Below are 16,178 nucleotides of genomic sequence, written 5' to 3' on the forward strand. Positions count from 1 at the left end.
GTACAGCACCTAACCACCGAGCCACACAGCTCCATCAACAATACACAACTACTGACAGCCTCTACATCAAGAGCCAACTACATCTAACACACACACTAAACCTACACTGACAAATAACCACAACTAAGCCTGACAACACTCAGCTACACACTTCCAACACTATCTGCCCATAGGCTTCCACATATACACAGTTGTGTCCGGATCACAACTGCATATATGCTTCCACCTACAGACGACACTGACACAAACACTGTAAACCTACACCGACCTCAATGCTCTTCACACACACTGAATCCATCCACAACTAAACCCTGACCATACTCAGCCAGACCCAAACTCCAATGCACCTGGATACAGAACAAAGCCCATCTAAACTGAGCTGAAGATAAGCCTGCAGTGCCAACACTCGCACACTCAGACACACACACACACAGAAAGAAATTAATGCATGCATATGTGTAGAAACACTAACCAACATGTTTGCTCTCACCTTGTTTCTCATGGTCCTCTGGATCAGCTCCTCCATCCTGCACAGGACAAACACACTCTACATCAGATACAGGTACAAACAGTCAGACCTATTTTAAACATTCTGCTACACTTCCACATACAGCAGGGGGCGTACCTGAGCTCCACCCTGGATATGGCCTCATCCACATGCAGCTGGAAAGAAAGAGACATTAATGCATATGTGTCAAAACACTGAACATTTGTCACATCTGGGTTTAAACTCAGCCTGGCGTCCACACACCACAGTCTAAAAGTCACAGTGCCAAACTATCATACATGTGCTCATACCAAACAAGTCTGACATATAAAGCCAACTATTACACACACATCTACTTATTCATGTCTAAAGTCAGAGAGGTACAGCCGAACAGTTACCCAGAAATCTTACTATTGCATCCAACAGCTCACAGTTTAAACTCTTACACTATGGCACCCAGACACCACAGGTCAACAGCCAAAGCATTCATCTCTCTAACATAGGTTTGGTCTGTTTAAACCAATAGAAAAAGAACAGTGTTTTTAAAACTATCAAGTCTAAGTGGTGCATCTAACACCTCCCAGTTTAAAGCCTAAGACTCTGTCATCCACAGAGCACAGCCTGTGCTGTTTCAATTACATATTAACTAGTTGTTTAAACATTTTCAACTACATTTACACTGACAGTCCTCACAGATGACTCTAACCACTTAAAGAATTAACTAAAAGTCCTAAACCTAAGGTTGAAATGTTAAAGTGTGGAGCCAGTCACTAAGTTTAAACATGGCACATTCTCCAAACTGCATGCAGCCTAGAAATCAGTTTGTACATCACAAAATAAGCACAGACAACAAACAGACAACTGCCATTGAGTACAAATCAAACCTTTATTTGCAAACACACCCTCCACAACCCCAACAGGAGACAAAGCTCTTTACAATTCTTCCTCTTCATGGCCCAGGACACAGGTCAACTGCCTCTGATCCAACACTTCCTGAATTGAACACAGAAATGGAGACAGTGAGACACACATGAACCCTGAAATGTTTAAAAACAAAACAAAAGACTGAGCCATGTTGACCAACATGTTTGCTCTCACCTTGTCTCTCACAGTCCTCTGGATCAGCTGCTCCATTTGCACAATGCACAAAGAAACTAAACATGAGCCACAGGAAGAAAGAAAGTCTGACCTTGAATTTTTAAACACATGCAGCAGGGGGCGTACCTGAGCTCCACTTTGACTGTGACCTCCTCCACGACCTTCATGCCAATCTTCATCAACCTGTTAAACACAGCCACACACAGACTCACACCTACAGGCCCAAGTACAGCACCTAACCACCGAGCCACACAGCTCCATCAACAATACACAACTACTGACAGCCTCTACATCAAGAGCCAACTACATCTAACACACACTCAACCTACACTGACAAATAACCACAACTAAGCCTGACAACACTCAGCTACACACTTCCAACACTATCTGCCCATAGGCTTCCACATATACACAGTTGTGTCCGGATCACAACTGCATATATGCTTCCACCTACAGACGACACTGACACAAACACTGTAAACCTACACCGACCTCAATGCTTTTCACACACACTGAATCCATCCACAACTAAACCCTGACCATACTCAGCCAGACCCAAACTCCAATGCACCTGGATACAGAACAAAGCCACATCTACACTGAGCTGAAGATAAGCCTGCAGTGCCAACACTCGCACACTCAGACACTCAGACACTCAGACACACACACACACACACACACACACACACACACACACACACACACACACACACACACACACACACACACACACACACACACACACACAGAGAAAGAAATGAATGCATGCATATGTGTAGAAACACTAAATGTTAACCAACAGGCAACCTGGTCATCTGGTCTCATGGTCTCTCCAAATAAGCTCTGCCATCCTGCAAGAGAAACACAAACAGGAAGCATCAGCACACAAAGCACCTTTGAAACAGGCCTTGATATTTTTTTTAAATCCACTTACCACAAAGAGCTCTGACAACACACCAACAGTTGCAGTGTGTCCCTCACTCCCACAGGATGGCGCTCTATCCTCACCATCAGCATCTTCACTGGCTCCACCCCACATACACCTACAACACTCTGACTCTCTCTCTCACACTCACACACACACACACACACACACACACACACACACAGTATAAAATTAGTGCATATATAAGTGTAGAAAGACTACAATGTGGTTCTTGTTCACCTGGTCTCAAATGGTCCTCTCACTCAGCTCCTCCCTCCTGCTGAAAAACACAAACACATTGGTTTTGGATACTAATCAAGTCACTGGTTGAACTTGTAATATTTTGCTTCACTTCCAGCTGCAGCAGGGGCCTAACCTGAGCCCCCACCCAGAACTGAACTAAGCCCCATCTAAAGTGCATTAAAGACAAGAGCAGACACTGCCTTCTGATTTTAATAGACACATTCTCACACTCAGACATGGATGCATGCATATGGGTAGAAACACTGCACAATGTGGTATTCACACACCTGGTCTCAAAGGATCCTCTGGATCAGCTCCACCCACCTGCAGCAAATTTAGAAAAAAAAAAAAAAAAAAACAACAACTTTGGATACCAATTTATTCAAAAAAAAATTTTTTTTTTTAAATTTAAGATTGTGCAACAGGGCTACCTGAGCTCCACATTGGCCACAGCCTCATCCAAGCTGGAGACCCACTCAGCCAGATGCAGGCACCTGCTGAACACAAAGGAACACAAAAAAAAAACAAACAACAGCAAGATACAACTGAGTCCTTCAATGCAGAAACATTGAGCATTATTGGTTAAGATGCATCTTCTCATGGTCCTCTTGATCAGCTCCTCCATCCTGCACGGCTACTGATGTTATGCTGGACGCAGTGTCCATCTTTTGAAGCCGAAGCGTTGAGACAGTGGTTCCATCCCTGCTTCAGCAGGCCTACAGTCACGTGACCACTGTGATTGATGAGTGCTTGAGGTTCTTCTCCCCAGGTCTTCCACTCAGATGCAGTACACACACTGATGATCCTCTGGAGCAGCTCATCCTTCCTGCAGAGAAAGCACATGCACACGCACAAATTAATGCATGCATATGTGTAGAAACACTAAATGTTAACCAACAGGCAACGTCTCACATGGTCTCTCATGGTCTCTCCAAATAAGCTCTGCCATCCTGCAAGAGAAACACAAACAGGAAGCATCAGCACACAAAGCACCTTTGAAACAGGCCTTGATATTTTTCTTAAATCCACTTACCACAAACAGTTCTGACAACACACCAACAGTTGCAGTGTGTCCCTCACTCCCACAGGATGGCGCTCTATCCTCACCAGCAGCACCTTCACTGGCTCCACCCCACATACACCTACAACACTCTCTGACTCTCTCTCACACACACACACACACAGTATAAAATTAGTGCATGTATAAGTGTAGAAAGACTACAATGTGGTTCTTGTTCACCTGGTCTCAAAGGATCCTCTGGATCAGCTCCAATCACCTGCAGCGAATTAAAGGAAAAAAAACAACAACTTTGGATACCAATTTATTTAAAACTTATTTTTTATTTAAGATTGTGCAACAGGGCTACCTGCACGCCACATTGGCCACAGCCTCATCCAAGCTGGAGCCCCACTCAGCCAAATGCTGCCACCTGCTGAACACACAAAAAAAAAAAAAAAAAACACACAACCCCACACACACACCAAAACAAACAACAAACCCCACAACAAACAGCAAGATACAACTGAGTCCTTCAATGCAGAAACATTGAGCAATATTGGTTAAGATGCATCTTCTCATGGTCCTCTTGATCAGCTCCTCCATCCTGCATGACTACTGATGTTATGCTGGACACAGTGTCCATCTTTAGAAGCTGAAGCGTTGAGACAGTGGTTCCATCCCTGCTTCAGCAGGCCTACAGTCACGTGACCACTGTGATTGATGAGTGCTTGAGGTTCTTCTCTCCAGGTCTTCCACTCAGATGCAGTACACACACTGTTGCTGGGAGTGAACACAAATGAATCCTTCAGTGTAGAAACACTGAGCAGTATTGGCCAACATGCATCTTCATGGTTCTCTGGATCAGCAGCTCCTCCATCCTGCACAACACACAAAGACACACACTCAACATTAAACATAGGTGCTAGGCAAGTCAAACACTGGAAGTTAAAACATCTTACAACACTTCCACATGCAGCAGGGGGCGTACCTGAGCTCCACACTGGCCATGGTCTCATCCAGCTGGAGTCCCACTCAGACAGATGCAGCTACCTGCTAAACACACACAGACAGATACATGTTTAAATGTAGAAACACTGAGTAATGTTGACTTCCATGCTTTCTCTTACCCTCTGATGATTCTCTGGAGCAGCTCATACTTCCTGCAGAGAAGGCACATGCATACACACACGCACACACACTCGCACACACGCACGCACACACACACACAAACACACAAACAAACAGGCTTTGGATATTAAACCTGGAATTTTAGACATTCAGCAACACTTTAAGGTGCAGCTGAGGGCTCACACTGGCCAAGGCCTCATCCACACTGCTGAACACACACCCTAAACAGACCCCGGGGCCATCTACACTGACAACTACCCACAATCAAGCCTGACAACACGACACACGCAACACGACACACGCAACACGACGCACGCAACGCGACGCACGCAACTCAACCCATGCTGCCAACACAATCTGCCCACAGGCTTCCACATACACACAGTTGTGTCCGGATCACAACTGCATATATGCTTCCACAGACCGACAACACCGACGCAACGGCCCAGCAACAGCAAACGCGCGCTCCCAACCTACGGAGGCCTGAGTGCCTTCTACACACTGAATCCATCCACAACTAAGCCTTGCCAACACTTGGCCAGTCCCAAACTCCAGATCAGCTATACTGGTGACAAAGTCCATCTCAACCGAGCTAAAGACACAAGCCTGCACCTCCAACACTCAGATCACACACACACGTAAGTGTAGAGCCGATGAGCGAAGCCAAGCGCGGTGCATTCTCCCAAATGGTCTCCGCTGCTCCGCTGGATCCCTTCGTCCGTCCTGCGGAAACCCGGCACATAATCAAACATGTTAGCCTCTGGTCACAAATCAACTCAAGCTCTGCATTTAAACGGTCTGTGTGGGCCTTACCTGGGCTCCACGTCCGGACATGTGAGCCGCCTGTCTCGGGCTCACGCCGAAGTTCCAGCTCCAGTAGGCCTGAATCGTCTCTCTGCTCTCAGCCACAACTTTCACTGTACACCGGAAAGTACAATAACAAATAACCCGTTAAACATGAACACAGACTTCCTCTGTCTACAGGTAACGGCTTCAGTTCGACCCACTTACCAGAAAAAGAGCTTGAACAAAGCAGAACGTTACGGAGGCACCCCGTATTCCACGCCTTATAAGCTGCACCTGACATAAACCTCTGCCCTGCTATTGGCTGAGCCCTCTCCTCCCCGGTCACATGGGTTTGATTAGCGCATGGGCAACAGGTGCGACTGATTTTTGGCGCGGCTCAAACTGGACTCTGATTGGACGGAACTAATGGGTGAAGTGGTAGGAGGGACCTGCGGTGACTGCCCTCATAAAGCAGCAGTAACGTTTGAATGGGAGTCCAACACAGAACAGGTGTTTGAAATGATCACAAATTGCCAGCGGTTCACTTTCAGTCTGACTCCATGGCTTTATGCATTAAAGACTTCAATCAGAATCAGTTTTATTGGCCAAATTTATGCACATACACAAGGAATATGACTTCAGTTTTCCTTTGCTCTCAGGCACTACAGAGCAACAACACAATAAACAGAACAACTATTTTTTGCCACAAATACCAATGGTGCAATGGGTCAGTCTGAATCTGGATAATGCAAACTGTGTGTCACCTGTGGCCTTCCCAGTAAAGAAATATCAAAAGAGGCAACACAACAGAGTTTATTTGGACTTTTACACACATAATAAAGAGTTCAAAACAAATTAAAGCTCATTAAAAGACATCATAGGTGACAAGAAGGGCCAACAAGCCACGGACACAGAAAGTGAACCTGCCCAACAGAATGTAACTGACATAAGATAAGATAAGATAAGATAGCACTCACAGCAGGGAAATTCACTTGTTCAGCTCACAAGCACAAACAGGAGAAAAGAAAAGGATAAAGTGCAGAAGTGTGCAAGTATAAGGAACAATGTGCAAAAAAGTAGCATTTACAATCCAAAGAAAAAAGGAAAGTTACAAAAAACCAGTACACAAAATACAAAAACAGTAAAAACTAGTAAAAACTGGCAATATACAAATTTACATGATGGTGGAGGGGTGAAGAGACAGAGCTGGCCCTCCTGACCAGCTTGTTCAGTCTTCCTGTCTCTGTCTGTGCTGCCTGCTCCCCAGCAGACCACAGCATAATGTACAGCAGAGGCTACCACAGAGTCATAAAAAGTCTTTAGGAGAGACCTGCACACTCTAAAGGAGCTCAGTCCCCTCAGAAGGTGGAGGCCACTTTGGCCCTTCTTGTACAGGACAACAGTGTTGTGCATCCAGTCCAGTTTATTGTTGAGGTGAACACCCAGGTACTTGAAGCTGTCCACTAACATGGTATCATTTTTAACGCCAGACTCACTGTGCTACTTAGTAAGCACACCCAAGCTAACACAGCTGATGTTCAAGTGTTCAGCTCCTGCCACTCCAAGTGGTAGGAGTACAGATACAAGAACAAAATGATGGAGTCTACACTGTGTGCTAAATTATTATGCAAGTGATCTTTTATTGAAAATCTGGACGGCTGCTGTTCAGAAAAAAATGGTGTTTTAGTATGATGTATCTAAGACCCTGAGCTTTAATAAAACCCTTTTTGTTGGAATCTACAAAGCTTTCTCATCCTTTATCACAGAGGACATGTATATAAGTGTGGTGGAAAAATACTTTCTTCCTGATGAGAAGTGAAATAAAATTCTTTAGACAGTAGCTGTCCGTCACACTAAAATACACAAATTGATCATATGATCAGTGACTGCATTCCTTTAGGTTTGAGTAGACACATCATTAGCTGATATATGTGAAAATATTCACTTAGCTGTTTTTGTAGGACACAGACGTCCTTAGGTTGATAGCAAGCTAGGGGAAAATACAAAAACTCAAAACCTAAACATCAACATCATCATCATCATAAAGAGGAGGAATCCAATCAGTAAATAAATCAGTTGGGTTTTCAACATCTGACAGAAGACGAGTCTCAGCCAGAGAGGCCATCTGGTGTGTGATTGACCTATAGACCTTACAATGAGACTTCTAATGCAGGGAATAATACAACATCCAATCAGACTGAACACGCTCGCACCAATAAGGATACCAGTGATTCCTTGCAGTAGCGATGAATGGGCATAAAATGACATCTGGAGCACGACGAGGTTCAAACCTCAGCGATGGCTTTTCACCACCTCCAACTCCAAATGCGTGTCGGACAGTCCCATTAAACTGCAGCACAAGCTTTTCTGATATTTCTTGCAGATAATCCTCTTCTGGTCCCGCTTTCTTGTTAAATTCGTGCAGAGATTTCTGTAGAAGAAAGGCCTTGTTTAGCCGTGGCTAAAATAATGTGGCTGTAAGGTTCCAGGGACATTTTGGTTGACAGGAACCAGGCTACCTTCTTCTTCTTCGTCGTCTTCTTCTTCGTCTTCTTCGTCGTCTTCTTCTTCTTCTTCTTCGTCCTGGCCGCTGGATTCCACCGTTCGCCCAAACGCGAGATGATTATAAATAAAGAACAGTAGGTGGCGAAAATCCTGCAGCCGGTAGCAGCAGCAAGTCTCCATTAAATAAAAGTAGAAGAAAACAATGACAACATCTGGTCTGTGGACACGAGAAAACGGTCTTTTTTTCGTTTCTGCTTCTTCGTGACTTTGTATTTTGTTACGCTAAGTAGAGAAAGATAATCTAAGTCATTTTTAAATTTCGAGGACTCCCTTAAGACCCACAAAAAAGTAAAATGCCTCGTATTTCAATTTTGTTGTTTGTATTTTAAAACGAAAATCAAATAAACACAATTTTTTATTTTTTTTAATATCAGCGTTTGAAGGAAAAGGAAACTAGTTTATCTGGAGGAAGCGGAGAGGACAATATTTCAAATTCTGCATTACATGCATCAGTAGCTTGTGGTATATTACAAGAATACTGTTGCGATATGCACATATTTTAATATGAGTAGATAAATCATTACATCACCCATTCATAAATTAATTTTCCTCTCACTTGTCTCTGCATTATCTAACTTTACAGTGTTGAACAATGTAACCTTGATAGTAGGCAAAGAAAACACAACTAAGGCACTGGATTAAAAAAAAAAAAAGTAGTAATAAAAAAGAAAAAGCCTTTTAAATTGCTTTAAGATACCCATTAGGTATATATGTGCTTATATGTTCTGAAAATAATCTTTAAACAGTAGAAAAACCCAAATGAATGAGGAAAACGTGGACTGAACAACACTTGATATTACTGCTCCAGTATACACTGAAATATATCAGGACCTCTCCACCATCAAGACAGTTTGTGTCCTTATGTCTGCTTCCTGTCTGTCTCCTCAATCTGCTGAGACACTGAAAAATAAGAAAAATAAAACTCACAAAAAAATTCAGTTACAGTCAGAATTGACATAAACAAATCCAGATATATTAGTGTGTTTCACTGCTTCATAATAACTGAAGTACAGGACAGAAGGAGCAGAACTGAGAGGAATACCTGCTGTGATCTATCACTTAAAACACAGATGCAGCTAGAAACCAATATTAATCAATATCTGTACTCACTCTATTATATTTAGGGAGTATTTCTGGTTCTTGGTTAGTTCCATAAGCGCTCTGGTTCCTGAGTCTTCCAGACTGTTTCCCATCAGATGCAGCTCCGTCAGATGCTGGGGGTTTGACTTCAGGGCAGTGGTCAGAAACTGAATGCTCCTCGTGGTCAAGCCACAGGCCCGCAGTCTGGAGAGAGACAGAAAACATACCTGTGATGTTTCTCAACACTGTAATGCCAATTTATCATATAACCATATATTCTCTCATCATGCATGCGTATATTCTCATAAACTCGTATGAAGACACCTGCCTATGTCTCGGACAAAGACTGTCTTGTACCTCAAATCGTTACTTACTCTTTATCTCTGTTGCTGTCTGGCGTCTCTGAGCATAACTTACACTTTGTCTCAGTTGCTCATTATTTTTATCACTTGACCTTCAGATTATTTTCTCTCCCTGCCATCCTGGTATGTGAGAAACTCTGGGTCAGATCTCTGTAGCGTTCGATGCTGCTTGAGCCCTGTGCTTTCTGCAGAAATTCGTTATGTATAATTAACCAGTTTCAAATTAGTGAGACAGGACAAGAACAGTGACCATAATCAGAGCCTTTCATACAGAGACTGTTTCATGAACCTTAATACTTTTTTACAACCAGTGAATGTATCTGTGGCACTGTGGTATTATCACCTGTCAAGTATAGAAAGCATCACACATCCTGTGTTAAATAAAAATTAGTTGGTTTTGGACAGTATTATATTTATCACGTTCTTGTGTGGCTACTTCTGTTCAGAAAATAATGAGCATACTCTCCTGTTTAACCCATTTATGGATATACTTTGCCATATATTAGCCCATGCATTTGTTCATCTTGAATTATATGCTTTGACTCCCATTCTGTGCAGACCTGAGCTACAACACCTTGAACTATGACAAGGCGCACTCATTGTTCCTCTGATACAGGTACAGAGGCAGACGTGATGTTGTCCTTATCGCTCAAGGAAACCAGCTATGTTTGCATGTTTAGACTTTCTGACTATGAGCTCGAGGGGAGGGGGGCCTCCTGTGTGTATAAAGAAGGCACAGAGACTTCTCTCCTTTGAGTATTACAAAGATACCTTTTTTGGCTAATGGTTGATGTATGCTCCTACTTGCAAGAATCAAACACTGCAAACCTTGATCGTCTCCGGGTCTTGGCTGATTTGGTTAGACTTCTCTAACAGGGGGAGTTACTACTTTGAGAGGTGATATAAACAAATAAATAAAAAAAACAACTTACGAAAGCTTCTGCAGTTTACACTGAGGGCTTCTGAGTCCCAAGCAGAGTTTCCTTACTCCCTTATCTTGAAGGTCATTGTCTGACAGATCCAGCTCAGTGATGATGCTCTCCTGTGACGCTAATCCTGATGCAAGCTCTGCGCAGCACTCATCAGTCAGGCTGCAGTGGCTCAGACTGACATGAAACAAAAATTACGTTATAGCATAGATACTGTCATGAAGAATTCGGTTTCGAAAAAAGACTCACTTGAGAGTTTTCAGGTGGCTGTAGGGATTCTTCAGTCCAGCTGACATTTCTCTCACTCCCTTGTCTCTGAGGCAGTTCATGCTGAGGTCAAGCTCTCTCAGCTCCACTGCCTGCCAGTCTGTTTTTTGCATCCACCCACTGTAGAGCTGCGAGATTGAACACAGGACCTTTGCCAAACTAATGCAACCCATACCAGTGATTCCACATCTTGAAACACTGAAGGGAAATAAGACAAAATATCATTAATCAATGGTATAATGGAAATATTAATTGATCAGTACATGATCATCATTAGCAGAACTCATACATACTCATCACTCGTATAAACTTACTGAAATTAGCAGCGGAAAAATGAAATTCTTTTTTTTACAGTATTTTTATTTCTTTGTTCCAGTCAGTAAGTAATCACAGAGAGAAAGGCGTCCTTACTTGAGTTTTTCCAAACTACACCATGCGTACATGCCTTCACAGATGATCTCAAACCCTTTATCTTTCAAGCTGTTGTTGCTCAGATTGAGTTCTATCAGAGTGCTGCTTTCAGACTTCAGAGCTTCGCAGACACTTCTACAGCTTGACGCAGTGAGGCCGCAGTGGTACATCCTGCCAAAGACAAATGAACAGATATAACAATGCCAATAAATAACTGATTTCCATTCATATAAGGTGACGAGCAGAGCTGCATGCATTTACATGAAGTCATACTCACTCCAGCTTTCTTAGCTGTGATATATCAAACTTTTTAAAGAGCTCATTCGCGCCCTTGTCTCCGACCATATTGATGCTCAGATCCAACACTGCCAGGTGGCTGGAGTTCTTCTGCAGAGCTGTGGCCAGATACTGGCAGCCTTTCCTCTCAATGTTGCACTGTGATAGTCTACAATTACAAAAATGACATAGCAACAGAACAGCAATATGTGGAGGAAAAGCCAACTGTCTATAAACAACACATTTAGATACTTTTTGTTGTTCAATTTCAAGGTCCCTTTATTCTGCACCTAATTCCGTAAATTCTTTGTTATACATTCTTGTTTGTTTTGTTTCACCTGCACAAATAATAGTCTTATCTGTAACATTTGATTACCATTATCATTTTGTGTGCAAATAAACATGCTATGTTAGAAATATGAGGATTCTGTATAAAAAAAAAAGGAGTGAATGTGTAAGTTTATTTCCCAAAACTTACTTAAGTGTATCTAGCTGGCATTGAGCAGATCTCAGACCATCTGAAAGATGTCGCAGTCCATCATCTCCTATTTCATTCCTGCTCAGATCCAGCTCTCGCAGTTTCGGGGACTGAGTCAGGGCAGTGGCCAGGTATACACAGGCTTGTGACGTCACTCCACAGCCCTGCAACCTGAGCGTTTTCAGTCTGCAGTTTGGATCACTCAGCCCCTCCAGGAGTGTCCTGACTCCACTGTCACTGATGCTGTTGTACCCCAGGTCCAGCTCTCTCAGGTACGACTCTCTAGTGCTCAGGACTGCTGCCAAGGCTGGACAACACTTGTCTGTCAGGTTAGAGAATCTCAGCCTGCAAGGAAATGGGAGTTAATAACACAGGATAAATTATGCACACCTCAAAGGTATGGTGAGTATAGTTTGTGTAAAGAAATAGGAAGAGAATAACTGAGATCTGAAACTATTTACACTCCGCAATTAGTATGTGAAAAAAGTATTTTTTTCATTATATTGTATTTGGGGGAAGTGACCCTTTTAAACATTTATTTTCAAGTTTATTCTGCTGGGACAGAAAGCCAACACAACAAAAAAAATGTGTAAATGTCCAAATACTTATGAAATCTATGTATATAAATGACAGAGGCTAGTTAGGACGGACTTACATGGCTTTCCTTGACTTCAGAATAGCTGGTAGCTGCCTGAGGAGTCTTTCATCACACTTTGTGGACACCTGCATCTCAAAATTGTCCCTCATCCCTTCGAAAGCCCTGGTCCTTTGGATCATGAACTTCCAATGCATTGATGAGAATTCACGGATCGGAGAGAAGCCAAACTTCAGAAAGAACTGGACCTCAATCAGTAAAGCCTGACTGTCGTACTCCCTCAGACAGTGGAGCAGACTCACAGCGCTGTAAGACAAAATGTTCTCTAGGATCTTCTTCTTGGTGTAGTCAAACAGCCAATCGGTGGGCTCCAGTATATGACGCTCCTTAATGAGGCCAAAGACGAAACGTAGGAAGACGTCATATTTTCCCTCAGCATTCTGCAGCGCCTCGTCCACCAGAAACTGACAGCAGATAGACTGCAAAGGACTCGCTTCAATGTTGTCCACTTTAGCAGATGCAGCCAGGAACTCCTGAATGCTCGAGTGACCAAAGCGAAACACTGTGGTGTTATACAGTCCCTTCTCTTCTCTCAACACCAGGGGACATTCTTCAGAGAAAGCTGACGCCTCCTCAGCACTTATGTCGCACTTTAAAAGGTCGTCCTCATACATTACGTTACCTTCTCCCATCCGAAGCACAGCCAGCTTTTTCAGCTTGCCAATAATATCTGAGTTTGATGCTTTGACCAGATTTGTGTATATCTGGGTAAGATTCAAAGGACTGATTTTAAATCCTTCATCGGCTTTTACGTGACTCTTCAAAACACTGGCCATGATGGTACAGATTGGAGGTATCTGACAGAGGAAGTCCAGACTTCGTGATATTCTCACATGGTCAATGGCTCTATTCGCCAGATCATCATCGCCAATAACCGTCTGGAAGTGCTGCTCCTTCTGTTCATCACTGAACCCTTGCACCTCAGTCTCTTTAAGCAAATAGGCATCAGGGATTTGTGTTGCTGCTGAATACCGGGTTGTTATCCACACATGAGAATTGGGAAGTAAAGTCCCCTTGATCAAGCTGGTCACAAGAACATCCACTGTGGATACCTCAAAAACATTATTCACCGTTGCGCAGTTGAATCTGAGAGGGAGGTGATTCTCATCCAGGCCATCGAGGACAAACCACACGCTGTTTTCATTTAGACTGGAAGCATCAAGATCCTTCAGTTCAGGGTAAAATGCCTGGAGAAGTTCAATTATGTTCAGTTTGTGTTTTAGCAAATTTAACTCCCAGAATGTGAGAGGAAACAGGAGCTGGATATCATTGTACGCTTTCCCCTCGGCCCACTCGAGAGCACAGCTCTGCACCGCTGTGGTTTTTCCAACCCCACTCGCTCCTAACGTGATGACTGTTCTTCTGCTGCTGCTATGTTTGCAGTCACAAGATAAAATATCTGTGAGAGGGACGGTTGTAAAAAGGACCCAAGTGTGAAGGTCAGATTTGTCAACATATCTAAACTCATGCTGGTGCAAATTAGGTAATGAGTAGTCATGCTTAAGCTGCCGATAGCAAAGTCTTGAAGGGAGTAGTGAGTCTTCAGAATACGCTGCATTCAGTTTCTGATATTTGTTCCTCAGTGCGGTTTTGAGAAGGGTCTGGAGATCCATCACAGAGGCAGAGGCTTCTGAAAAGATGCGAAGACGAAGATGGTGTCAAAAAACAAAAGCTGCACTACAACAACAGTTGTCTCGGCTGTGAGGGACACATTTGAACATATAAAAGTGTGTCTACAGAAAATGGAAGTCTGTGCTCAGGCTCCTGCAGAGGAAGTGAGAGAGAGTACTTCAACTCATACCACTTGGGACCTTACTCCACTTCCTGTATATCTGAAAATATTTCCACACTATAGTGTGTTGTGTAGCATTTTTTCTTTTTTTTTTTTTTTTTACTCTTTAACAGACACTAAACACGCTGCATAACAACATCATCATCGACAGCAATCAAAAGGAAAGACTTTTTTCCCCCTTGTGTGTTAAAGTGGTAAATTAGAAATTCTGTTACAATGCTGCTTACCAGGGTAATGTTGTCGAAATACAGACAAATGCTTGCAAACACTGGTTGAATTTATTCAGTTATGTGTATGCTCAAAAATAAGCATTGAAACTTATGATAAAATAAAGTTTCTGTATTCTGACTATGCCGATTACAAGAGTTTTTAAATTAACTGAAAATAATCAATGTACTGTTTTAAGGATCCAGTTCAAATTCATCTGTGAAGATGAATTTCTACATTCTCCTATTATGCATCTTAGAAGGGGATGAGAAGTTACTCAGTACACACACAAGGCACTCCGACAGGCCTAATACTCGGCCACTGTGTCACCTCAGCCATTAAAAGGCAAACACCTGGCAGCTGTTTCACATCTTTGCACCAGTTGCATTAACTTCTTCCCTCTCTGATCAGCCCCTGCAGTATACTGACTACATACAAATAACATATTGATAATACTGCACTGCATTAATAACACACCGGTTAAGCATTGGTTGTTAATTTAAACCACGCTGAGCCAAAGTCATTGTAAAATACTGTAACTTTACATCAACTGTTCGGCTTCACACTTTTTAGTGGGACGATGAACCTCAAGTAAAGTGGCTGTAGCTTGAGGTCGTTCAAGCGTGAAGACACATTAGAAAACGAAAGTATAACCTAGTTATGTTACATCCTGTCCTGACAGCTGCTGCTACTTAACTTAGAAAGATTCAAGTAGCTAGCTAAACAACCTTTGAAGCTAAAATAGTTTTGCTAACTGCTAAGTATTAATACTGTGGCTGCTGAGGGAAATACGTTATATTTATTACCTGACCCATTATTTGGAGCGATAAACTTACCAAGAAACACGAGTGAATAACCCTCCCTGTCCACAGACGGAGAAGAGACAGATGAATCCGCGTTAGCATTAGCGAAATGTCAAGGATTTTTTTTTTAAAAATCGCTGAAAAATTTGGCTTCACGCTTTCCTTTAACTTCAGAAAAGTGCGACCAAAACAACATCTGTAAGTCAAACACCTGAACAAAGGCGCTGGACCTGGATGTAAATACTCATGAATCTGGGTGGGAGTGCCGACATTGTCACAGACCTCAGCTGCACTCCTCTTTGTGCTGCCCCCTTCTGGTCAGTGCTGTCCATGGCGGCCATGAACCCTCAACACATTTATTTGTTGCGAAAACTAAAATATGGACTAAATTATTATTATTATTATTATTATTATTATTATTATTATTATTATTATTATTATTATTATTATTATTATTATCAGGATGAAAATAAACCTATAATAAAACCCACAGTAACTGATGCACAGTCATAATGTGTTGCTGGATTTCCTCAGGTTGAGTGGGTTGTGTTAGGGTAGATGTTTTTTTAGAAAATATAAATTTAAATATTAAATCTGCTGCCATTAGGGAAATCATAGGCCCTGTCATGTGTGGAGAGAGGTTTTTCCACACATTACAATGTATTATACTGTCAAATAAGATATAA

At 42.5% G+C, this 16,178-nt stretch overlaps 1 protein-coding gene across 2 annotated transcripts; it reads right to left on the reverse strand.

Moving 5' to 3' along the window:
* Positions 1-8,569: 8,569 nt before the first annotated feature.
* LOC121180239 (NACHT, LRR and PYD domains-containing protein 12-like) lies at positions 8,570-15,763 on the reverse strand. 2 transcript variants are annotated; one of them, XM_041035463.1, is made up of 9 exons: positions 15,526-15,763; positions 12,691-14,317; positions 12,036-12,380; positions 11,559-11,726; positions 11,282-11,452; positions 10,853-11,068; positions 10,607-10,780; positions 9,343-9,516; positions 8,570-9,132 (listed from the first exon to the last, which is right to left on the reverse strand). In XM_041035463.1, exons 2-9 carry the CDS (start codon positions 14,301-14,303, stop codon positions 9,117-9,119), a joined length of 2,877 nt encoding a protein of 958 aa, XP_040891397.1. In that variant the 5' UTR covers positions 14,304-14,317; positions 15,526-15,763; the 3' UTR covers positions 8,570-9,116. The 2 variants fall into 2 exon arrangements, with proteins under 2 accessions (XP_040891397.1, XP_040891396.1); XM_041035462.1 differs by having other exon boundaries at positions 12,691-14,320.
* Between the last annotated feature and the right edge of the window lie 415 nt (positions 15,764-16,178).

The sequence above is a fragment of the Toxotes jaculatrix genome, chromosome 4 (assembly GCF_017976425.1).
Source record: "Toxotes jaculatrix isolate fToxJac2 chromosome 4, fToxJac2.pri, whole genome shotgun sequence".
Classification (NCBI taxonomy): domain Eukaryota; kingdom Metazoa; phylum Chordata; class Actinopteri; family Toxotidae; genus Toxotes; species Toxotes jaculatrix.

Excerpts from the sequence above, each read along its gene's own strand:
- LOC121180239 (XM_041035463.1), bottom strand. The coding sequence starts at position 14,303 with ATGGATCTCCAGACCCTTCTCAAAACCGCACTGAGGAACAAATATCAG. Across the intron at positions 12,381-12,690 it reads CTGAAGTCAAGGAAAGCCAT|GCTGAGATTCTCTAACCTGA; the intron begins GTAAGTCCGTCC and ends ATTTCCTTGCAG. Across the intron at positions 10,781-10,852 it reads AGCCACCTGAAAACTCTCAA|TCTGAGCCACTGCAGCCTGA; the intron begins GTGAGTCTTTTT and ends GTTTCATGTCAG.